Genomic DNA, 27,161 nt, shown 5'->3' on the forward strand with positions numbered 1-27,161 from the left:
TAACTTGTAAGTATCCATCGACCACTGAAATGTACCACTGTTTTCTTCATCTCATTTCCTGTTTCAGCTGTAACAATAAGGCATAATACTTAACAGATTAAGCAACTATACTATTATATCACAACTACAAAAGATTTGCCTACTGCTTTTGGATTTTAGAGAGGATATAAATATGTATTTTGTAGTCTTCTGTCTTAGAAACACGTAAGGGAATTGCCATCTCTATAACTAGTATATTCATCGGGATTTTATAATTCAACCTCTTTAATTCACATTGGCTTTAAATATATGTTGGGAATTGTCATCTTGAGAACTCGATCATTTTTTTTTTTATGTTTAATGAGAGCCATCATAGAAAATCCATTTTATGTATAACACACTTTGTGCTACCTTGCTGTATTGATAAAATGCCTACTCCCTCCCATTGGTGCTATCAGCCAAGTACTGTCTTTTCAAACCATTTTCACCACCACCTGGCAGAAATACTGAAAATGTGAGATGTTAGCAGAAGAATTATTGATGCAGTTTTTCATTTTAAAACCTTAAAAATAAATTCCTTCAGCTGATAGCCCTTCACAGGAGATTGCAATATAGATCTGGAGCAGAGAGAGTATGCAGAAGTAAAAGTGATTGATGCAATTTGTTTTGGTGGTCCAACTTTAAGTGACAATTGGAAAGGATGTGCATTTTCAGACACTTAAATACTCTAGATTTTTTTTTTTTGCTTAGCTTTAATATCTGTATTTCATTTGTTTATTTTTTAAAGATGTTAAGGTGAGTCCAGTTCCAGTGAGAGCAGCATGGGGCTTAAGTTCTGATGACATGAAACTATTTGGTACTTTAGAAATAGAGTGTATTTGTAATAACTTGGAATAAAAATGCAATATAAATAAAAATCACATGAAAGAATACTCCATAGGGCAGCCCGGGTGGCTCAGAGGTTTAGTGCCGCCTTCAGCCCAGGTCATGGTCCTGGAGACCTGGGTTAGAGTCCCACGTCAGGCTCCCTGCATGGAGCCTGCTTCTCCCTCTGCCTGTGTCTCTGTCTCTTTCTCTCTGTGTCTCTCATGAATAAATAAATGAAATTAAAAAAAAAAAAAGAATACTCCATAGCATGAATAACACAAATGCTAATAGTATTTTCCAGCCTCGCATCTGTCCTTTCTTTTTTAGAAAAGCCTTCTTTCTAAAACATGAATCTTATTACATCTTTCTTGCATAAACATCTTTGAACAGATCTCCATAGTTTTCAGGGCAAAATTTAAGCTCCTTTAGCATAAATTATCTGGCCCTTCTTATATCACTTTTGTGTCTCTGATTTTATTCTTAAGACTATTTACACTTCCCTAACACATCCAGCTCCTCATGTGTCTGCCTTACATCTGCTTCTTTCTGTTCCAAGTGACCTTACTCCTCCTCATCCAGTGAACTCTCACTTGTGCTTCAAAACACAACTCAACCGTAGCCCTTTATGCCATCTTGCCTCTCCTTTCTTCATCACCTGGTCTATTTGCTGCTCTTCCACCCATTCTTACCCAGTGCCCTCTGCCTTTTGTATTACAGATAATACTCTGCTCTATTTGTGTTAAATTAAATACCAGGAAGTATGTGATTATAATTAAAGTATAGATGTTAATTTCACTGATGTAGATGGGTAGGCAGACAGAGTGAGCGTAATATGCTTAAAAATATCAAATATATTTTCATTTGATGTTTCATTTGGTGACTTCATGTGTATTCTCAGTTACTGCATTTAAAAAATAATTATATAAAGAAGAACTTCATAACATATGTGGGGCTTTAAGATTTTACTAATTAGATATGTGAGCCAATTTAAATTCTTTCTAGCCCAAAGCAGTATAAATGAACAAATAAGCTGAATGTATGACTTCTATCAGGCTGTTAACTGATTTTTACTAAATCCACTTTTTAAAAATTTTTTTTGATAATGAGATACAAGCTGTTTCTCTATACTTCTAGCTTAGTTAGTGTCCATATTGGCACTAAGCTTGTCTTTCATAGGATTACTAAGAAGTGGGAACTGTATCTGGTCTTTAAATTTTGCTTAATACATATTATTATCCTTGGATATTAGAGATGATAGATACCAATCCTAACTCATTTTTGGTATGAATAATCTGGTGGTTTCATATCTTCCCTGAAAAATGGACATTGCAGTGTTTTAAGAGTTGTCCCTGAAGTAATTTTATAACATTGATTTAATCTATTGTTCCTATTAGAAAACATGGAACAAAAATCAATGTATCTGCTGATTCAGTGAAATTGTTTAGAAATAACAAGAAGATTGTAAGAAGCAAGTAATCTCCTGGAAATGCAAGGCAACATAAACCACATCCTGTTCAAATAGATCCATAAATCTGGGTTCTCCATCCTGTTAGAATGAATCTTCTGTTATCTATAGTTATAGAAGAAAATTTCACTTAGTAGATTTATCCCTGCTGTCCATGGGGTATGTGTTGAATGTGTTGAGTTAGGAGGTGGTATAATAGAACACCAAAAACTAAGTCACTACAAATCTCAGTGAATGTAAAAAAAAATAAAATAAAAATTTAAAAAAATGCTGCTGCTGTTTCTATGCTAGCATTCTGGTAAGAATGGGTAACTGGTTTTATGTTTGAAGCTACCCTCTCTTTACTCTGTTCTTGGACCTGCTCTTGTGTACTCTGGAAGAGTCAAAAGAATTCTGGGTAGAAGACCTTTACTGAACATCATTTATTGTTCTAATTCTTTAGAGTTCAAATTTTAGGATGGCTGCCATGAACAGCAGGTTTTAAAAATTAGAATTGATTTTAAAGTTGTTTTCCATCTTTGGTTTTCTAGCATAAGTAACAATTTAAAGTGTAAATTGATGATGAGAAAAGTCGTGGAATAAACATGCTGTTTTTCACAGGAGTGGGTTTTGATATGATGTCCTTGGTGAAAACTTCCAGTTTTACTGTCTACCATCTCACTTCCTTCTTTTTACAATTAGCTCCAAATTTAAACCTGAACTTTCTCAGGATTTTTACCACCCATCCCTTTATTTTCTTTTCTATTGGAGTTACTCATGTCTAGGTCTCATTATCTTTGCCTACATCACTTCCTTTGTCTTCCAACCAGACTTCCTACTTTATTGACTGAGCTCCCTCCCTCACAAACCATACCACATTCGTTAGAGGTAAATGTTCCAACAATATTGCTTGGCATCTATCACTTCTTAGCTTAGAACGATCCTGAACGAGGACTTTCTTAGGCTACATTCAAATCTACATTTTTCAGCCAATGATGTTCATACAACTGAAACCCTTCATTTCTGCCAGATTACGTACTGTACCTTAGATGTATTCTTGCTTCTTGCCCTTTGTCTACTAATAAGTTTACTTTTCTTTTCCTTACATTTGAGAGAGTACTCTTCTCCTTTCATTGTATTTTGAAATATCCTTTAAAAAATAGGGAAAAATAAAAATAAAAATTGTAGCTTTTGTCTGGCTCTGAGCAATCCACCCAGTACCAGATTTTCCCTTTGATGGTCCCTTTCTCCACTTAGCTAAACACTGCCCTTTCCTCAAAGCCCCATAATGTGTACTCTCTGTGTAAGCCTTTCACAGCTGCTATAACATAAAGGGATCCTCCTTCTCTCCTGAAGTCCTGTCACATGTCTTAAAGGTACTATGATTTAAGTGCCCCTATGCTGTTCTCCGAAAGCATGTCTATCATTGAGCTCAGGATAGTCTTAGATAATTGTTTTACCTTGCTTTTGCTGTTGTCATCATCATGTTTTGTATTTCTCATTAGGTTGTGAGTTCCTTGAAGCCTGCCATGTATTTTTTTTTTTTTTATCTCTGTAGCTTAGTGTCAGTAGGGGAACATAGTAATTGTCTGAATAATGCTTGCTTATCTAAATGAAATTAATTAAGCAGAGTCAACCCCTTTCATACATGCCATTATATCATTAGTTATCTTTGTATGTAATTCCCAGATCTTCAATTCTTTGATGTCTTCAACACTAACTTGGAGATTTTAGAATATAAGCACGTTGAGGACAAGGGATCATACTTTAAGCCTTCTGGTATCTCTGCATGTAGAACAGTGTCTTACATATATTACAGGAATTGGTCAATGTCTGTGAATAGACTAATTTCAGCTGAAGGAGATACTTGTGTAATGAAGTGATTCTTTTTTACCTTTATCTATTCAAAATGCAAAACCAAATTGGGAAACCATATTTTTCTTTAAGAAATATTAGAATACATTAAAAATCTATTTTCCTATGCAAATACATGGGCTACAGGAATATTATGTACAACATTTAGAAAGTGTCTACTAATAAGTTTACTTTTCTTTTCCTTACATTTGAGAGAGTGCTCTTCTCCTTTCATTGTATTTTGAAATATCCTTTAAAAAATAGGGAAAAATAAAAATAAAAATTGTAGCTTTTGTCTGGCTCTGAGCAATCCACCCAGTACCAGATTTTCCCTTTGATGGTCCCTTTCTCCACTTAGCTAAACACTGCCCTTTCCTCAAAGCCCCATAATGTGTACTCTCTGTGTAAGCCTTTCACAGCTGCTATAACATAAAGGGATCCTCCTTCTCTCCTGAAGTCCTGTCACATGTCTTAAAGGTACTATGATTTAAGTGCCCCTATGCTGTTCTCCGAAAGCATGTCTATCATTGAGCTCAGGATAGTCTTAGATAATTGTTTTACCTTGCTTTTGCTGTTGTCATCATCATGTTTTGTATTTCTCATTAGGTTGTGAGTTCCTTGAAGCCTGCCATGTATTTTTTTTTTTTTTATCTCTGTAGCTTAGTGTCAGTAGGGGAACATAGTAATTGTCTGAATAATGCTTGCTTATCTAAATGAAATTAATTAAGCAGAGTCAACCCCTTTCATACATGCCATTATATCATTAGTTATCTTTGTATGTAATTCCCAGATCTTCAATTCTTTGATGTCTTCAACACTAACTTGGAGATTTTAGAATATAAGCACGTTGAGGACAAGGGATCATACTTTAAGCCTTCTGGTATCTCTGCATGTAGAACAGTGTCTTACATATATTACAGGAATTGGTCAATGTCTGTGAATAGACTAATTTCAGCTGAAGGAGATACTTGTGTAATGAAGTGATTCTTTTTTACCTTTATCTATTCAAAATGCAAAACCAAATTGGGAAACCATATTTTTCTTTAAGAAATATTAGAATACATTAAAAATCTATTTTCCTATGCAAATACATGGGCTACAGGAATATTATGTACAACATTTAGAAAGTGTCTACTAATAAGTTTACTTTTCTTTTCCTTACATTTGAGAGAGTGCTCTTCTCCTTTCATTGTATTTTGAAATATCCTTTAAAAAATAGGGAAAAATAAAAATAAAAATTGTAGCTTTTGTCTGGCTCTGAGCAATCCACCCAGTACCAGATTTTCCCTTTGATAGCTTTTTCTTCGACAATGGTTGATATTTATATACTTTCTTTCCTTTTAAATTATAGCTCCTCCACAGTTTGTGGTTAGGCCAAGAGATCAGATTGTTGCTCAAGGTCGAACAGTTACATTTCCCTGTGAAACTAAAGGAAACCCACAGCCAGCTGTTTTTTGGCAAAAAGAAGGCAGCCAGGTGAGTGTGAACCTTGACTGCTTTTCTGAAATCTCTGAACTCTTCCTGTCTCTGGTGCTCCTCAAATTTGCCTCACTTTTCCTGTTATCAATGTTGAATTTATTTTACTTCTTAAAAAAAGGAACAATTAATTCTAAAATAAGTAAAAGTCTGATGTTCTAATATAATGTTCTTTATTTTCTAGTGTTAATTTTCCAAAATTCTGTATCTTACATAGAATAGATAAAACTCAGTGTAACAAAAGTATCTTTAAAAGTCTAATCAAAACCTATTTAAAATCTCTGAACAGAAAAATAGTTTTACTTCCTTGCAGCAAGCTACTTTAGGATTATTAAATGAGTTTGTAGATATAGAATTCTTGGAATATCCTAGGCACATGTAAAACAGTCAAACAATATTTCCATTATCAATCCACCTAGAAACCAATTGCAATTCCCTTTCATAGATAGGTATTATAAATACCTTTTCTTTATCATTCACTTAGGATACTTCCATTTATGAGTGGGATAGATATTTATTTCCATCATCCCTTCTGGATTCCTTCACAATGGGATTAGATAGGAAATAACACATTATACACCAATCAACTCTTGCCTGGTCTTTGCTATGCCCTGGTTTGTCCACTTGTGGCCCTCTCTGAGTAGTACTGACTTTCAGACTCTGTTCAAAGTAAGTCAGATACACTATTTTTTTTTCCACTTAGGCCTTGGCCAAATTGGGACAAAGCACTTAACCTCTAGGTTCTCAGGCAATGAACAGAATTTCAAGCTTCAATTAGAATCTTCTCTTTGCCTTAAAACTTATCAGCACATTCCTGAAGGTCCTGGAGATATTTTTGTTGTAGACTTTCCAGTTCCATCTTCAAGGAGGCATAGTTTTCAGGAATAGGCCTCAGCACCCTCTTTTGTTAGTCCAAATTCTGGAAGACTTTCCTAGGGAATAATGAAAACCATTGTTAAGAGTCCCAGGAAATTTAAAGACTTTGCCAGAGATGGGAAATTTTTTTAGACTGCATAGAGAGAACCTGTTGATCAGAATTAATGTTTGATTATCTGGATAGAGGGGCATCAGTAAGTTCCCCTTAGTCATCATCTTTAAATGTCATAGATTCCTATATTTTTCTGAACCACCCCTAGTTAGCAGTTTGACCAGCTCAGTACAGATGGACACATTGTCTTTCCTTCTTTCTTCAGTGCTCCTTGTTTGAGTCACTTCCCTTATGATTTATGGGTGTAAAGATGAGATAAAGTGCTGGCCCCTCACTGCCTTACCTCACATCAAAACTGTTCCAAGCCCTAATATTTATCTTTTTTTCCCATCATTTAATGATTATAAATCAATTTCTACTCACAAGGTTTCTTGATTCTTCACTTAAAAATTGCTTTTTGATGCAAACAACCCAAACTATAAAGAGAGTGTAAAACAATACAATGTAGTTTTAACACGTGTGTATACACACACACACACACACACACACACACACACACACCTTGAAAAAGGATAGAATTTAAAAGCCATTTTCCCTCCATATGATTGTATAATCTTTGTAGCACTCTTGAACTTTGTTGAAGCTTTTTTTCTTAATCTAAATTTTGTGGATAATACCTTTTACTTTGCATAAATTATGAGGATGACATGATTAAGTTAGTTTATATGTAAAAGTGCTTTACATATTATGATCAAACAAGATGCTATTTCTAACAGCTTGTTGGAAATTAGGAAAGTGAAATTTCCTCCCATGGTCCTGCCTAAAATGTCAAGTTTATATTTCTGTTCAGGTCAGGGCTGCCAGGACCTGAGGTGTCCCCCTGCCCAGACACTAATGTCCAGCACCAAGGAGGAGCTCAACACTACTCTGGTCACCTCTGTCCTCATACCCACATAGAACCTGAGAAGGTTGGGATGGGTGAACACTGGAAAGCCCTTAGACTCATATAGAACTTGAGAAGGCTGGGATGGAAAGCCCTGGTTAGCTGGACAATATTTTTTCTCTTGCCAGTGGCTCTTTCCCTCTACCTGCCTTGGGGTACATCAAAGTTATTCCCTCAAGCCACTGATACTAAAGATAATGAAATGAACATGTTATTTATTTATCAATTTTATAAATATAATGGTGTAAATAAGTTTGTTTTTTGGAAATTTACACTTTAAAACCATGTATTGAGTCAAATCTCATTCTGTATCTCATTATTATATAAATACAGCTGTATCATGGGTAAATCACATGCCTTAAAATAGCTCTATGTTGATATAAGATATTGTATAACGTGTGTTGGTCCTGTGGCCTAATAAACATGGCATTTAAATATACTACATTCTGCTTTAATGGTCTTTAAGGATAATCAAATAGCATAAAAAGTATTTCTTTTTCTGTTTTTTTGACAAAGTGGCATGTAACTCCAGGGATATTAATCTCTGGGAAAAAATTCCAGTTAGGTAACTTGATTTGATTATAATCTTAGGTCTGGTTTTCTTCCCTTCATATATCTCCCTTGCATCAAAGAGAGAGAGAAAGAGAGAGAGAGAGAGACAGAGAGGGAGAGAAACAGTAAATGAGAACAAAAGAGAATTGCCAGAGCAAATCGTAAAGTTACAAATTATGAATTGGAATGTTAGGAAAAATAAATTGGTCTTACTGTCTTCAGTATCCAATTTTTACAGTGATCTATGACTCTCCATCAGTAGAGCTAAGAGCCTGGACTTAATGGTCCATATTCCTCAATATGTGCTGATAATGCCAATTAGCACTAATAAGATACCTAGGCACTTCAAGGCAAGAAGAGCTCTGTAGAATTCTTGGGTTTTGCTTGTAATCCATTTTCTTGTGCCCATGTCACACAAGCAGGGAATAAAGATGATGGGTTAACCTCAATCATATGCCATTTTCCATGTCAACGAATCATTTAGAAGGTGGACTGATACTACATTGTAGAGGAAGAGATCCCAGGGAGAATTAAGCCCATCTGATGTATTAGTGCTATGTAAATTAGTATTCTAATGGCTAATTGTAGGAAAGTGCATACTTTGAGTTATTGTATCATTTTCAAGAGGCTTTAAAATTTAGACCCTTCTCTTTTAGATGGTTTATTTCAGTAATATATTTGGATTCCACAAGAGAATTAGCTTGTCCTCAAATTGTTTCATATGCATGATAATGTCTAGCCTTATATAGTAATACAAGTTTTATAGGAGGGCAATAGCATTTTGAAATTATATTCCTGACATGCTTGCAAACATCACTTCTTTTAGAAGGGGTTTAATAACATGGTAATGTTTATGTAAAGTGGGCTTATAGTGTCACACTCAAATCTAATAAAGTGGACATCCATCATGTTGCAATAAAGAGAAGAGCTTCTAATTAAAGTAGGACATCATTCGCAGGATTAAAGTCATTTAGCGTAATTGAAAAGTGTTAATACCCTATTTTATCCTCTTCCATTGGTATTACTTCAAGGGTAAAAACATTTTAAGGTGAAAATGTGTCTTATGCCTTTAATTGAATGTTATTACCTCCTGATTGTAACGTATTGAAACTGTTTAATTACAAACCTGGAAAATTAATTACTATGTCGAGAAACAGATCCCAGAGGGTTATAATGTTCTTTTTTGTAAGTAAATACAACATAAAAATTGATATGCTCTTATTTATAATCCAACTTGGAAATATACCTCAATATGATTTGTTATACCCAAATGTTTTCCTTAATTGAACAACAGTAAAGCAACATAGATAGGTCATCTAAGTTAACATTGCTGATCTCATAGAGGAACTTCCAAATTTTTATGAGTAGGCTGTTTGTGTTTATTGTGAGATGTATAGTAAAGTAAAGTAATTTTTCATAAAAGAGAAAGTCATATTATGAAATTCTTTAAGGGCACACGTATACTTCAGAAACATTCTGCATCTTCTTTTTATTTTCAATCATTTGCTTCATCTTGCATAGATGGTAGTACTTATACCTAACTCCTTTCAAAACTATTACAGTTGGCAGAAATTTTATAGCAGGAGTAGATCTGGCTGTCTTTGTCAATTTTAGCCACACACATTTGAACACCTTTATAAGAAACTCAGATAATTATATCAAGTACTCAGAATGATTAGTGGAAAGTCTATTTTACATTCCACATTATCACAAATTCTGTTATGCCCATTTTACAGATGAAGAAATCACATTTCAAAGATATTAATTAACTGGCAGTAAGACAGAGAGAAAGTAAAGAGTTAAAATAAAGATCCAAGGTTTTTTTTTATTTTTTTAAATATTTTACTTATTTATGAGAGAGATTGTGCACATGGGCCACAAATAGGAAGAGTGGCAGAGGAAGAGAGAGGAGCAGACTCCCCAGTGAACAGGGAACCCAAGGCTGGTTCCCAAGACCCCTAGATAATGACCTGACCAAAGGCATAAGCTTAACTGACTGTGCCGCCCAGATATCCCAAGATCCAGGGTTTTTAGATGACTATTCCTTCAGACTAGAGCATGCTGACTTTATAAAGCATATTATATTCCCATGATTTGGAAGAAGTTTCCCAGTGAAACTCACTCTGTGGCCTTTAATCATTTCAACACCATATTTTTATAATAAACGTATTTTCTTTTTCTGAACATATTCCAATAGTTGTAATAGCTATTGTTAATATAATTTTCCTTCTGAGTGGGAAAAGATATTGATGAGATTGTGTTTCTTCCACAGAACTTGCTTTTTCCAAATCAACCCCAGCAACCCAACAGTAGATGCTCTGTTTCGCCAACTGGAGACCTCACAATTACCAACATTCAGCGCTCCGATGCGGGTTACTATATCTGCCAGGCATTAACTGTGGCAGGAAGCATTTTAGCAAAAGCTCAACTGGAAGTTACTGATGGTGCGGTATTATTTTTAGATTTGTCTTGGGAAAATAATATTTTTTATTTTAAGATCCATATTAACCAAGAGAAATTTTTCTGAATTGCTGAACCTGTAAATGAATGCTTGTCTTCTAAGTTTGAATCTACCTAAAATAACGTTTAATTGTTTCTAATTTTACATGTACTATCCCAAAGAATATCAAAGATTATCTAATTTATTTTTTAAAATAGAGTAATATTTTATTTTAAAGAAATTACATCACACTCCCAGTACGTATATATGTGATCTGTATATTTTTTAGTCTTATGTTGACATGATTGCTTCTAATGGGCATTGATAATTTTATTTCATGAGATGAGAAAGAGATATCATCTTTAATAGTATCAGTGGAAATAGACGCGTTCTTAGCTGATAATCACATTATGATAACTTATGACTTTTTAATTATTCATTCTCTAAGTTAAATTAACCAAATACCTACCAAACTACTGATGGATGCTAAAATTGTTGTTTTTTTTTTTTATTTGCACATTATATAAGTCTTAACTGAAGCATCTGCATTTATACTGATTGTTGAAAAGGATGTAAGGGTCTTCAGAATCTGTTTTTATTTCCCCTAGAGCTTATTTGTCACATCTGATAGACTGGGAATTTTAGATATTTTGTGAGCTACTACTGAGCAGAATGTAATGTTTTTTGATGTCTTAAACTGAAAATTCTCTCTTGTTCAACTATATTTGTGAGGTTTGTGGGTTTTTTATTTTCCTCTGATGCTGGTTTCTGAGATATAAGAATTTTGGTCTACAACTTCTCTGATTCTCTTCCTTCTCTGCTCATGAAATGTGATGCACTTTTATACAATTTGAACTTACATGTAGATTAAATGGTGATTTTACATTAATAGAAAGGAAATCTTTTTTAATGTCTGTCTATGGTATTGCCTGATTCAGCACCATGTCAGGAATAGGAATAAATGAAACAGACAAACAATTGGCTGCAGGAACATTGAGTTGTTAATGGCTGCACCTGCTGATGTTGCAGAAATTTACTGCCATGGAACTGAAAGAAGTCAGGTTCAAGGGTAATAGTGCTAAAAATTCTTCCTTTAGATGGGCAAGATCTTTGATCCTTCATATGTATGTTTTTCTTTAAGAGAAATAAAAGATAATTATTAATCTTTTTAAAGGCCTTATGCTTTCAACCATTAGCAAAAATGTCCAGGTACATATACTGGGAAAACAAGATATTCTGGCCATAACCTATTTCCTATATGTAAGAATAAAACATTCCAAGTATAGTGCTGAAGACTTCTACTATAATCTAGCTGCTTTTGTTATTTTACAAAGGACAGACTCTAAAATGTTTCTAAATAAATTGTTATGGAAAAAGGCAAACCATATTTGTAGAAAACAAAACTGATGAATTAGAAGACCTAGATGATATGACATATATTCAGAATTATTTCTGATGCAACGAAAAGGAAAACTTTTGTTTTGAGAACTTGTGTTGGTTGGCAACATAATGTCACAAAACAGTGGTTATTCTAGATTTGTTTCTGAGGTCAAAATAAAAGAGTGAAAACAAGTTTAAACCTGATGAGTGAGGTGACTGAACAATTTGCTACAACTGCCTTGAATATTAATTCCTACATTGATTTTTACTTAAGTAAGCAATCACAAAGTCAAGATCCTTTTGCAAAAACATTGAATGAAGGTGATAGAGTTATTGATTTTGACAGTAAAGAACTCTAATTTCAAGACCTATCCATACAGACACACACAAACACACACAAACGCACACACATTATTATTACTAATAACTATTTCTAAACACTAACTTGCCACATTGGCTGATGAGTTCAGCTTCTATTCATAGTTTTTATTTTTTTCAGATTGGTTAACAATTTAATGGTACGTGAGCTATCATTTTGTTTTGGAACATTTTTTGGAGGGTGTGGCCCAGGGAAATTTAAAGCCGATTGAAATTCCAATGTCATATTCAGAGAAATAGCAAACAAAGTATGTCATATTCAGAGAAATAAGCAAAATATCTATGCAGTGTTTCTATTGCTACATTTTTTAACTCAGTCTCCTTTCTTGGAGGTATTTATAACTCAAGTGTTCCTATAAGATGAGATTGCTAATGGTGATGAAATGTTCTGTTGAGTGATCATTTTACTGATTATAGATTGAATGAAGATGCTTCAATATACTTGAATTTCAAAATATTCTTTTAGAAGACCTTATTAATTCATTGGCACTGTTGATTTCTTCTTTTCTTCTGCTCTTTTTCTCACAGAAAATTAGAAAATTGTAATGAGAATTCTAATACAGTCAATAGAATCTAAAAGAACTGAAGAGATGTATTTATATATTATATTGACAATAAATGTCACACCATGATCTTATATGAAGGTTTATTGAGGATTTATAATGCATAGTTAGAGAAAACTGTGGAGTTGTTCACAGATCACTGGAAACCCTAAATGTTCATTTAACCTTTGACCTCAATGTCATGGAAACCAGTGGTCATCTTTCACCCATAACATCTTTGAAACTGAAAATTCCTTCTGGCCAGGAGATTTTCAATTACTTTATTGATCAAATTAATTAAAAAGACATTGAGCTACTCATTTGAGCAATAAAAAAGAAAGAAACTAATTAGATGTTCTTGGCTATATCTAATGATTTCATGGCTATAAAAACAAAAACTGGTTGTAAGAAATTACCTGAATTTCATAGTTATTTAATTTGAAACAAAGAAGTAAGAATATTAAAAACTGAATAATTAGATTCTACTCTGGAAACATAGACCTGTTTTCTCATTGAACTTAGAATTATTTGTAATATTTTGTAAATTTGCCTTTCATTTTTGACCCATAAAGAAAATAAATTCCATGAATATTCAGTTTGAATATATCTACTTGTGCGGTTACTGCCAGATGTGTCAGAATTGGTATAATATTGTATTTTTACATTAACTGAAGATTATTTTATTTACCTCTAAAACAAATAATTTTTGTTTGTCAATAATACACAAACAAAATTTTATTTTTTTAAGTTTTTTATAAGGTTTTTATATTTATACATACACACATTTTAATACGTGTTTTGATGTAGTAGGTTTAGGTTGATTGGAAGTCCACTGTATCTTGACATGCAATGGATCTATTTCATAACTTCTATTTTAAATTAAAATTGGTTGGCTTTCTCATGGTAGGCTGTAAAAGGGCTGCTTAATTTAATGTTTTCCTCCAAACCACAAATTCTAATAATAAAGATAATGCATATAGATTTGGAAATAGTCATATAAAAGATTATTTATGAAAGCTGGTGGACAAAGGACATTAGAGTATTAATGAGTAAAATGACATTTTGATTATGTACAATGTAACACAAGATGACTTTCTTTTTTTTTTTTTTTTTTAAGATGACTTTCTTTATAGAGGCTTTCTCCTCATAGTTACTTAATAATCATTAAAATCCACATTTTTTCCTTTCTATGAAAATTTTATATTTACATATGATATACAAATTTTGGTAATTATATAATAAACATAATTTAAATATACATAAATATTTTGGGTAATTAATCAAAATCTATGCTGAAGTTTATAGAACTTTCTCTTAACAAAGCCTTCCTTAGACTCGGACATGTCAGTTTCCTTATTTAGTGTTCTAATGAATTCTGGATGAAAATTTGCATCCAATTGACTCCATATCTCCAGCACTCATTTAAATAATACTACACATTCTGATATGTTCCTAAATCAGTATGAAATACTTCCAGGACTGACAATACTGTTACAAAACAATATTTAATTAAAAAAAAAAAAAAACAATGAACTAGAAGTTTATGAAATTCTGCAAATTTTACCTGGATGAACACAGGAATTGATATATACATAAATACTTATTTTGCATGAAAATTCTATATCATAAATATATATAACTAGATTACTGCTTATTTTAGGGACTAGTTAAATCATATAATCCAAATTATAATACTCTAAAGCCTAGTGTCATAATCCTGGAAATAAAGAATTTCTAGTAATTTATTCTAGAAATTACTTCTTTATTTCTAGTAATTTAACATCAATCAACATAATAGTCTTTATAAATACAGCACAATGCTTTGGAGGGTAAAATTATGTATTATACATATATTTACGATGAAAGCAAAAACGAAAATTTTTCTGCCCATATGACACTCTTGGCTTTCTTAAATATGCATATGAGATAAAATGTATATTTTATGAATAACTACCATGAACTCTCCATATTTTTATTTTAATTCTAATATGAGTAATACTTTCAACAATATTATAATGTCAGAATTTATTTTATTGTCATCTACTATAGGTAATTCAGAGTAAGTTATAAGTAATAGTATGTCCCCAGTAAATATGATGTATGTATAGTATGTATAGATAATAGATACATAACGGACATAGAGTATGCAGAATAAATTATAAGTAATATGGATGTAATATAATATCTAATAGTACAATATAACCTATATAATTTCTGAGAATTTAAAATATATTGAAAATATCTTTATCTTTTAGTTTTAACAGATAGACCTCCACCTATAATTCTACAAGGCCCGGCGAACCAAACTCTAGCAGTTGATGGTACAGCATTACTGAAATGTAAAGCTACTGGGGATCCTCTTCCTGTAATTAGCTGGTTAAAGGAGGGATTTACTTTTCTGGGTAGAGATTCAAGAGCAACTATACAAGAACAAGGAACACTGCAGATTAAGAACTTACGGGTAAGTAATGCTTGACTTGTATTTGGATCTTCATCTCAACTTAAGTATTGCCCTAGGGAAAAATTGCTTTGTGAACTTAAAATCTTCCATGCTAGCACAGTTGCTCTACCTTTTATTATTGGCCATGTTATTTTTTATTTTATAAATGATTAATTGAAATTAGAAGGAAAGTACTTGTTGTTAATAAGTTCATAACAGACCTAGAAATTTTTTATTCTTTCATTCCAACTCATATATATTTTTAGCTTGATAAAGCTAAAAATCTTAAACACATGTAAGTTGGTGATTATAATAGGATATTTAAAGTAATTTAAAAGTGTCAAATGCTTCTAATTTACTGTCATGAACAAAGGATGTTTATAAGGAAATGTGGATAAAATGGCTTGGCCAAACTATTATGTGAAAAAACTAAAGAGATAAGATTGAATACATAAAAGGTAGGTTTGGCTAGTTGGTGGAAAATCTTACATTTAAGGTTAAGTTGCTGTGAAATTTTGATTTAAACCAGTGGGCAAGGACAAGTCATTGCTGTTCTTTTAACAGAAGATGGTGACCATTCCTGCCAATTTAACAAATTAAACTTACTTTGGAAGCTGCTCAAGTGCCTATTTCTGAATAGTGTATTACCTATCTATTGCTATTTAACAATATTAGCAAACAGGGATCCCTGGGTGGTGCAGCGGTTTAGCCCCTGCCTTTGGCCCAGGGTGCGATGCTGGAGACCCGGGATCGAATCCCACATTGGGCTCCCGGTGCATGGAGCCTGCTTCTCCCTCTGCCTGTGTCTCTGCCTCTCTCTCTCTCTCTCTCTCTCTCTCTCTCAATCTCTGTGTGTGACTATCATAAATTTAAAAAAAATTAAAAAGAAAAACAATATTAGCAAACACTTAGGGGCTTAAAGCAACATCCATTTATTATTTCATAGTTTCTGTGGGGTTAGGAGTCTGGACATGACCTAGTTGGGTCTTCCACTTCTGAGTCCCACAAAGGGAAAATCAGGTATCAGAGTTGTAGTCTCATCCGAAGACTGGCAATAGATTTGCTTCTGAGCAACATGATTGCTGGCAACATTCAGTTCCTTATGGCTATCATATTGATTACCTCCGTGTCTTATTTGCTGTTGACTGAAGGCTGCCGTTAGTTCCTTGCCTATTAATATACTCATTACGACTACTTACTTCCTCAAAGTCAATGAGGAAGGGAGTCTCCTAGAAAGACAGGCATTACAGTCTTTTGTAACAAAATCACGAATGTGACATCCTGTCACCCTTGCCATATTCTGTTGGTCAGAAGCAAGTAAACAGGTCCCACACACATTCAAGGTAAGAGATTGATTACACAAAGTGTGAATACCAGATGAATGATATCATGAGGACCACCTGCCCTCTACAAGTATAGTCATATCATTCAGCAAAATGTAGAGTCTCCCCTCTATGTGGCAATCACTATGTTAAAGCTGAAGAGTTTACTAGCATAGTCAAAAGATTAGGAATGAGAGCCAGAATTAAGATGATTGATATAATAGTTCATGAAGAAAAATTAATCAATAATGACTTAGCGGAAGAACAATTAGTAGAATCTGGTATGTAGGTAGAAATTGGGAGTTAAGATTAAAAAAAAAACAGCAGAAAAACAATGTTGAATTTTCCTATTCAAATAGGGAAGAAAGATAAAATATTTTTCATTACATATATTTTCAAATAACTACAACATGGACTATTTCTTCTCTTAAAATACAAATATATTTCTAATTGCATGTTTATTTGGTATTCATCAGTGTATCACCTAGACATTTACAAAAAAAGGACTCTTTTCTGGTATGTACATACACACACAAAGTACACAAAAATTTGTTAACTTGTATATTTGTTAATAAAATTAATATATAATTTTTTCATTTTAATTTTGAGACATAGGCATTAATCATTGCTTTGAATAGAAAAAATGCTGTCAAATTTAGTTAAAAGATAAAGAAATTAAAACAGATTTTAGCCTGTCTTTTTATTGATTCTAAATTAATTGTTAACCTTCTTTGAACAAATGGGAGTTATTAAAAAATTAATGCCAACTCTCCTTGAGTAAACACTTTCACCTCTCTCTTTGGGCTAAAGGCAGACTTGGGCCATGGAGGTTAATGCATTTTCACTGTACTGCTGAATTAAAGGGTGTGCTTGAATAGTCAAGATCCCCAGTAGTGTTTGAAAGAAGCAATTAAAGGTGGGTGCTTGATGATGTCAAACAAACTTCGAGCCCTGTGTCAGGCTTCTGAATCCTTTCTCTGAGATGCAAGCTCCTGGGGGCTTGTCTGCAGCCAACAAGGAGAAAAGCAGGTGATGGAGTGTGCCAGCACATTAATCTCTTTTTAAAACACTTGGTTAAAGATAAAGGAAGAGGGAGAGAAGAGATATGAAGCACTTATGACTCGAAAAGAAACTACTAAAAGTTAAAGGAATAAAAATGAATGTTAGTGATGACGATGGTGATCAAAGAGTGAGTTTTAGAAATGATATTTCAGCTTTTGATATGGCTTTTAATAAACTCCAATATGAAAATGTTCCTTTTTTGTAAGATAACAGTCTTTAAAGGGAGATAAAAATGGGTTTTACATTACTTCACATGTATAGTCAAGATAGTTTTCTGTCTGTAGGTAAAATTCCTTTGTGTCTCACTGTTTCTTTCCTTCTTCTTCTTCTTCTTCTTCTTCTTCTTCTTCTTCTTCTTCTTCTTCTTCTTTTTGGTACTTAATGCAAGAGGGTAAAATAATGTGATGAACACTGTGTTCTCATAGTCCAGCTAATTGGTAACTGAATCTGTATCTTTTGAGAAGTAGAATATTCCAATACTCATTAAAACCTACCTACCACAGCTAATGTCAGACTGTGTCTCTACACAATGACAAGGAGATGCAGTTAAGAAGCATTACCTACATACTCTCCTTTCAGCATTTGCACATAATAACAAGTGCTGCATTTTAGTTCAACAGCTATAATAAAATGCAAATTCTTTACTCTTTCACAGACCATATTCAAATGAACATCACATTAAAATCCAACCTTGGCTCATTATATTTAGTTTGTGAGTGATGCTTCTTAAATGGAGAGATTTCTAATGACTATAATGCATGCACAGCCTCATTTGAAAGAATGGCTCTGTACAATGGCTATCCCCCATCATCCCGCTGGATAATAGAAGACAATTGTATGAAGATAATATGGCAGAGAACGATGTGCCAGTACAGTTTGAAACTCAAGTTAAAATACATAATGACATTTAAAATCAATTAAAATGGTGGCAAAGCAGTAACATCCATGCACTAATGATTTACCGGAGAATCAGTTGTGGAAGGTTGAGTCATCAGTACACTTGCACTGGGGATTCAGCAGATATTATATTCCATGAACCCTCATATTTCACCAACAATTAGACTTATGTCTAGACATGACTTATCTTATTCAGTTTGGTCATCAGTTTCTCTTCCCAGCCTCACCCCTAAACTAATGTGAATAAATATGTTTATACTATAGGCCCATAGAACTCAAACACAAGGAAGATTTTTGACATGCATTTTTTTATTGACTTGCACCTTTTGCCAAAATTTAATCACAGAAATTTATACCTTTTACATTTGTAGAAGAGAGCTCTTGATTATATTGTCAACTACTTTAAAAATTTTGGAGGTCCTGCTACCTAGCCCAACCTGGACATTGGTCTGTGGGGCAGAAGAGGAGCAGGAGGGGGAAGAGAAGGAAGCCAAGGGATGAACATCTTGTCATTTTTTTTCTTCTTTTTTTCTTTGAATAAATGTCACTTTTTGAGGCAAAAAAAATTGTTTTTGCTGCTCTTCAGTGAATAACAAAAATAGTTGAAGTGATCAAAGAAATGGCAGTTTTGAAGTATGCTTTAAAGAGTGATGCATGGGATTATTTGAATGGTCCCTTTCAGCTAGAAATTTCCATGATTTCCATTGACATGGTTTGTGTGTTTGTTTATGATATAATTCTATTGCATTCTTTGTCGCGCTACTAAAATTCAAATATAAGTGACTACTGATATATTTACTTATTTATTTTAGAGAGAGAGTGTGAGCAAGCATAAGCAGCAGGAAGGGCAGAGAGAGAGGTAGAAACAGGCTCCCCACTGAGCAGGGAGCCCGATGTGGGGCTCGATCCCATCCTCAGACCCTGGGATCACTACCTGAGCCTCTCAGGCGCCCCAGAATACTAATCTATTTAAAGGGAGAGTTTTAGTTGTTTTTTCTTTTTTTTCCTTTACTCTTCTCCATTTTTTTTTTTAAAAGTCAACTGTAATTTCAGGACTTATTTACTCTTTACTACATTTTATCCATTGAAATACAATGTATTCAAGATAGGGCAATTTTGCATTACTGATCTCTGAATATTTATAGGATTCTGAAAAATTCTGTTCTGACCTGATTTGTCCATATGTAACTCTGACACAGTGAAGCCCCATCATAAAATGTAGTTATAGGAAGATAAAGGTATTATGGAGGCAAGAGGGACAGACAAATAGAGTTTACCAGACAAATAACATTTAGACTTGTAGAAATATAATAAAAAAATCACTGAACTCCTGTTATGAATAAAATAATATTATGAGTTGATTTTAATATTTTATGTGTACATACGATTGACTCTAATGAACAATTTAGACAGCTAAATGATATATCACATTTTAAGAAATTAAATATTACCACATTGAGATTTGAGTAATTACTCTATAAATTAATTAAAATAATTGAATTCTTTCCCTTTTTTGCACACTAGATTTCTGATACTGGTACTTATACTTGTGTGGCTACAAGTTCAAGTGGGGAGACTTCGTGGAGTGCTGTGCTGGATGTGACAGGTAAGTCCTTGGGAATTATCTCAATAGAAGAAATCTTGAACCCATTTGAGTAATTAGCTCAGTATCAAATGTCAATTGAAGGAGAGATTGAGATTTTAAATTCTTTGAATCCATAAACTAGTCGTGTACCACTTTCTAATTTCTCCACATAACAATGCATATATGCAGTTTGATACATTTGTTCTTGATAAGTTTATTTTCACTATCTGAAGACCAAGCAATTCTAGTGATCTTGCATGAAAGTAAACAGTAAATATAGCAAAAGCAAATATTCATTTGCGTACATTTGGTTCATTGCAATGAGTAATTCTTCGTCTAGGTCAAATTCTTTAACAGACTATTTTCCTTCTTTTAAGTATTATGGAATCTTATGCAATCAGAAATGAAGCATTTTCTGTTTGTCCTCTATAGAATCTGGAGCAACAATCAGTAAAAATTATGACTTAAGTGACCTACCAGGGCCACCATCCAAACCACAGGTCACTGATGTTACTAAGAACAGTGTCACCTTGTCCTGGCAACCAGGTACCCCTGGAACCCTTCCAGCAAGTGCATATATCATTGAGGCTTTCAGGTATGGGACAGTTCCTTTTTTTTCTCCATTGACTTGTTACTTTAGCTCTATATCCTAAAATCTCACATGAGCTATCTGGCTGTTTTATCTTAAGAACATGTTCAACATTGCATTTTAAATATTTATCTGATTTTATTCAAGAATAGACTTTAAGTTTTTTTCATTAATAACTTGATTATAGTATTAAATATGCATTACCCATGCCTAACTCTATGGGGGTCTAGGTCATGACATAATCACTTAGCTCCTTTCTTACCCTGTGTATCATAAAAATTTAAGATGAGAATTTTGTCACTAGAAGTAGGCAGAAAATAATTTAATTAGGCAGGGCACTTTTTAAAGTTCTGAATTGTTTATTGAGACATGGAACCCTGAACTTTGCTTTCTAATAATTAGAGAAGAACTTTAAGTAATTCCATTGCTTTTGTGCTATATATTTTAATACATCTATTAGGTATGCCTAAGAAAAAAGCGGAAAAACACACTCTGGTTCCTGAAAGGAAAAGATACATCCAATTGTTATTTGAAAAAATAGTGGTCAATTCGAAGATATAGATATAAATTAGCAAATGTCGTGAGAATTTGATAAAACACTCATACAAATGGGAAAATGAAGTTTGTATTGTTTCAGTGTTCTTTTATTTACCACTATTAAGATAGTGATAGCCACTGTCATTTTGAAACATTAGGACAAGTCATTACTTTCATTTTAGGTTTCCCTTATCTAATTTAAGGTGATCAACAAATATGTCATTTCCAACTTTCAAAATACAGTTTTCTATAATTTTCATGCTTTGATGTATAAGAACTTTTGAAAACGCAGCCCTGGAAAAATCACATTTTCTCCTCTTTATGAACAAAAGCAGCATTTGACCTTAGACAAATTTTCTAAATGGGCATCCCATCTATAGCTGGCTATTAAGGGGTTTCTACTTCTAGATTCAGAGGTATTACACCATTTGAGGATGAGAAATTACATACTATGTAATGTACAATTTTATTAAAAATGTGACCAAAGGAAAATATTCCTTACATGCTTCCTTTCTTCTTTTACAGATATGTAGTTTTAGAAGGCTCTATTATAATATTGCATGTGGAATTGATGCAAAAGAAAACACACCTTGTAACAGGAAAATGTATTGGCATAATTTACTCTGTAGTCCATTTATTCTTTCTACAGGTTAATTCTTTTCAAGGTATATATATATACATTTACGAGGACCATATTTATTGTATAAACTTGATGTTGTGATCTTGGCCTCTGTTCCTTTTACAGGTATTCATTTAGTGGGCTGCTGTGCATTAGCAACGGGCTGTCACATCTCCTGGGCTGAGTTTAATTTTGTTGTGCATGGCACTTCCGTTAGGTGGGCTCGGCTTTGTTGTTGAATAAACCGAAATCATCCAAATGTTTCATTTATTGGGCTTAACACTTCAAGTGTTGTGCGTGTGTGTGTTTAATTTTCAGCCATTAACTTTTGTCATTGAAACCCAACTCCATTGCCGGTACCTTTATGACTCTTCTTTAAATGAGTGTTCTGTTCATGTTTCAGCCAATCAGTGAGCAATAGCTGGCAGACGGTGGCAAACCATGTAAAGACCACGCTCTATACAGTGAGAGGACTGCGGCCCAATACGATCTATTTATTCATGGTCAGAGCTATCAACCCCCAAGGTCTAAGCGACCCAAGCCCCATGTCAGATCCTGTGCGCACACAAGGTAAGTTCAATAGCTGTAAACAGGACTGGTTCTGGAAGGAGGTATTCAGCAGATCTTTAAGAAGAGAGGGATTGCGTGAGGAAAGATAAATGTGTCTGCATTACTTGTTACAGTGATTCATTATACCTGATCTAGGGAAGGAGAAGGGAACTTGCTGTTCACTTTGGTGAATGTGTCCTCTTCCCAGAGCTGTCAGGGTCTGTTAAGTAAAAAAAAAAAAAAAAAAAAAAAAAAAATTAATTAAATAAAAATAAAAAATAAATTAAAATAATAATAATAAACAAAAAATTGGGTACATTTACATAATAAATCAACTAAGGGCTTAACTATATGTCAAAAGGAAGAAACCTGTCTCCTTCTTTGAAATTAATTATACAACAACAAAAAGTGATCTTTAATGGATACAGTGCCCAGACAGGGAAATCAAAATGATTCCTATTGTTCAAGAATTCTATTTTTATAGCACAGTGGGTCTCCAGGCAGGGCTCCCACAGGAGTATGATCTGCATTACCTAGGACCACGTTAGAAATGAGGACTCTTGGGCCCAGCTCAGAAGCTCGGGTGGGGGGGGTGGGCGGGCAGCCCAGCAGTGTGTGTTAAGGTACCCTCCAGGAGATGCTTCTGCTCAAGTTTGACAAGCATCCCTATGGTGGTTTGGTTTTGTTTTGTTGTTGTTGTTTTTTTTTTTTAATCAAGCCAGATGTTTAAAGGGGTAATTTGTTTCAGAAAGGAATAAATCCAGTTTTCCTCCCGATATATACATTTCTTTGGACTAATAAAAAAAATTAAGAATGGAAACAAGGGAGCAAAGGAAAGAGAGAGAGGCAAACCAAGAAACAGCTCAACTACAGAGAAGAAACTGATGGTTACCAGAGTGGGAGGTGGGCAAGGTGGGGCAGGGAGGGTGAAACAGGTGATGGGCGTTGAGGAGGACACTTGCTGTGTTGAGCACAGGGTCATGTATGGAAGTGTGGAATCACTATAGTGTACACTTGAAACTAACATTACGCTATACGTTAACTAACTTGAATTGAAACAAAAAACATTAAGAAACCCATCCAGAATATTATAATTTCAAAACTGAAGATTTTCTTCTCATCTTTAGTAGCCTGAATCTTCAAATTAAGAAATCACTGCAGTCGAGGGGTTAATACAGGATGCTGCATTATAATTTCCCTCCCTTCTAGTAGATGAAAGAAATTAATAAAATCGACATCGTGGCTTTATTATGTGTTACAACCCATTTCCCACAGGGTTCTTGAGAAAGGGTTAATTATTTCTTATTTGTAAAAGGCTTTGAACGAGATATAATTCAAAGTAGTATTTTTATGCAATGAAAAGCACCATACAGCCATAAAAATATTATTATAATTACAATGTAGTTCAGTGATAGTAACTAGCACGCTATTATAACAGAGAAGGGCGCCTTAAAGGAATCCAGTGAAATAGTCACCACGTGATTTTGGAACGTTGCTGACATGATGACAGTCAAGGGAGGAGGGAATGCCACTTGCTATTGTTCTCTAAGCAGTAATGTGATTAATTTTCCATGATGATAAAGGGCCTGTAGGTAAAGAACCTGTCTCCAGAGAAAGAAAAAGTACAACAAGGAATTTGAAGATCTGAAACTGGTTATATTTTACCTTGCTTGGATCCAGTCGCTTCTAGTGTGTCTGAATTTAATGAGTAAATTAAATTATGGGACCTGAAGATGTATAGGGTTTTAACTCAAGAAATCATAGTACCAAGATCATTTTCGCCAGTATAGAGAGAAACAATCAGTTTTTGTTTGTAGCTGTGATGGAAGGCAGAAGATAATGGAGTGGGGGAAGACTTTGGGTGTGATTATATCCGGCAGACATTCTTGAGAATTCAGTAACTCTGTCAGTCACTATATCTTGACTCATAAAATAACTTCTTGGTGAAAAGGTCAAAAAAGATTAATGAAAAGTTGTTTGTGATCTGGCTTGTTCCAGTTGAGAGACTATATAGAGCAAAAGACTTATGTTCTCTTAACAAATATTTAATAGGAAAACTCATGTTTTGTGTCTGAATGTCAGGATCATTTTTTTGACACTTTCAGCAGCTTTGCATTCTGCAAAGAACTTTTTTTCAAAGAACACTTTGCTGTGTGAAGTCTTACTTTGAAAGATATTAAATATCGCAGAATTTAGAAATCTTTTATTTTAGCAAAGGCAGGAAATACTTGTACCATCACCATCACAGTAGACCATAGATGTGTCAGTGAAGGTTGAAGTATGATAATATTAATAATATTTTTTTCTAGATCAAATAAAACTAGCTCTGCTATTTATGTTAGGAATGAAAAACAGTGGGATTGGGGAGAAAAGTCACTAAAGTGTAGTTCCCATTATTTGTGTCCCAATTGTTTCACTCATTTTTTTATTGTTTATATTATCCATTTTCCAAATAACAACAGCAAGTATACATTCCGAGTCATGAGATAAGTTTGTGCTTTGCTCAAATTGGTACAGGGGGTTGGAAAACAGTTGAAGAGATCTAAAGTATTTTAATCCTATTTTTAATTAAAATCAAATTTGTGAATTATTGACATAAATTCCAAATACTAAATAAAAGTAATGCTTTCATTATATGCTGCATGTAATGCCAGTTTGTATTTTATGCATTCTTCCACGCTAAGGTTCTTGAGAATTTTATTTTCTTTTTTCAAAATGTTTTTTGAGTATAGTTGACACACAATGTTATATTGGTTTCAGGCATACAACACAGTGATTCAACTTATCTATACATTATGCCACACTCACTGGAAGTGTGGCTGCCGTCTGTCACCATACAATGCTATTACAATGTCATTAACTATGTTTACTGTGCTGGGTTTTAAAAATGTTTATTTATTTATTTTTAATTCAAGTATAATTAGCATTCATTGTTATATTCATTTTATGTACATCATATTATGATTCAATAATTCTATGCTTACTCATCACTCATCACAATCTATGTACTCTTTTTTTTTTTTTTTTAATTTTATTTACTTATTCATGAGAGACACAGAGAGAGAGAGAGAGGCAGAAACACAGGTAGAGGGAGAAGCAGGCTCCATGCAAGGAGCCCAATATGGGACTGTATCCGGGTCTCCAGGATCACGCCCTGGAATGAAGGTGGCGCTAAACCGCTGAGCCACCCAGGCTGCTGGCAATCTATGTACTCTTAATCCTCTTCACCTATTTCAACCATTCCCCCTCCCCTCTGGCAACCACCAGTTTGCTCTCTGCCCTATTCTGTTGCTTTTACTTCATGACTTCTGCATTCTGTATCTGGAAGCCTGCACTTCTGGCTCCCTTCACCCATTTTGCCCACCCTCATTTATGTCCTAAATTGTTAGTGCACAAAATTTAAGTTAGGGCTGAGATACTCACTTACGAATATTTTTTGCCAGAGTGTTGCACTGTGGCCTGAGAAAATAGGAGGAAACAGGATTAAGAAAATAAATTATTTTGAATTAGACTTCCTCTGTTAGAAGATGGTTGGAGGAAAAAAACTCAATTGAATACTGCAGTACATGAGTTAAAGTAGCTGATTTGAGTTTGTGTGAAATTCAACGTTTGATATCAGTTTATGAACATGAGAGTCTATAATTTATCTTTTTTTTTTCTTAATGGGCACACAAAACATAAAGCATTATATAGAACAATAGACTAGTGTTCTGGAAATGGTGAATATGGGGCAGAACAATGTATGGCTGAGAGTATATTATTCTAAGTATTGCAATTCTTTCTCCCCCTTCCTTCCCCCAATCACTTCCAAAAAGCATCCAAATTACTGTTTTTCTTTATGTGCCAGATTACTGAAGTTCTGCTCAAAATTTATTACTTTAGAATATTTATCAGTATCCTAAATTTTTCAGTCAAAAGTATTTTTGTGTGAGTTTGGTGGGCTTTTTCTCCTTCTTTCCCTCACTTTGTTAACATTTAGTGATATAAGTCTCTTCCCAAGTCCCCGTGATTACTTTCCTTTCCACACTTCCAGTCTGGAATAGGTCAAGGAGTAAGAACATACAATCTACCAACTGGGACAAGGGATTAAAACAAATTGTTAAACAGTAGTTTTCAGATATAAGTTCCATTAACTACTCAGGAAAGTCCATCCATATGCCAACATCTATCGAAAACTGATGTTTCTAGAGAAGTCTTGTGGCACATACTTTATTCTTTAATAAGCAGATAATAGATCTTCCACAACAATGTATTTGCAGGGAGGGAGAGATTATACTTTTATTAATATTATTTTAGTAAAGATAAATATCATCTCCCAAATTATATCCTAGCGTGGATGGTAAGTATACAAGTATGCTTTAATGTTTTGTTGTTGTTTTTCTTTTTGTCACAAAAGGTTTTAATTTTTTGCCCTGCAATTATTTCTAATGACCTAATCATAATGGCTTATATAATATACATTGAAATTTTACTAGGAATTTCTAAATATTGGGAATGGTTATCTCTGTAGATATCAGCCCACCAGCACAAGGAGTGGACCATAGACAAGTACAGAAAGAACTAGGAGATGTCATTGTCCGTCTTCATACTCCAGTTGTGTTGACTCCCACCACTGTTCAGGTCACATGGACGGTAAGTTTTCAAAAGCAGTATTAATGGAAGTTTCTTTCATTACTTTAAAAAAACAAACCAAAAAAGGAAAAAGTGAATCAACAAACAAATAGTAATGGAAACCCTCACCATTTAGTATCAAGGTGTAATCAATGGCAAAAAGAGAA

General features: G+C 33.8%; 1 protein-coding gene across 16 annotated transcripts in view; it reads left to right on the plus strand.

Annotated features, from left to right (window-relative positions):
* The window catches only part of ROBO2 (roundabout guidance receptor 2), a 1,676,347-nt gene that overhangs the window by 1,560,972 nt on the left and 88,214 nt on the right, over positions 1-27,161 (plus strand). For all 16 annotated transcript variants that reach the window (XM_041734856.1, XM_041734853.1, XM_041734854.1 and 13 more), the window contains 7 exons: positions 5,496-5,620; positions 10,316-10,487; positions 15,039-15,244; positions 20,029-20,110; positions 20,522-20,684; positions 22,238-22,404; positions 26,894-27,015. In XM_041734856.1, coding sequence (XP_041590790.1) covers positions 5,496-5,620; positions 10,316-10,487; positions 15,039-15,244; positions 20,029-20,110; positions 20,522-20,684; positions 22,238-22,404; positions 26,894-27,015 — 1,037 coding nt within the window. The remainder of the gene's footprint in view (positions 1-5,495; positions 5,621-10,315; positions 10,488-15,038; positions 15,245-20,028; positions 20,111-20,521; positions 20,685-22,237; positions 22,405-26,893; positions 27,016-27,161) is intronic.

This window comes from Vulpes lagopus, chromosome 20, assembly GCF_018345385.1.
Source record: "Vulpes lagopus strain Blue_001 chromosome 20, ASM1834538v1, whole genome shotgun sequence".
Classification (NCBI taxonomy): Eukaryota; Metazoa; Chordata; class Mammalia; order Carnivora; family Canidae; genus Vulpes; species Vulpes lagopus.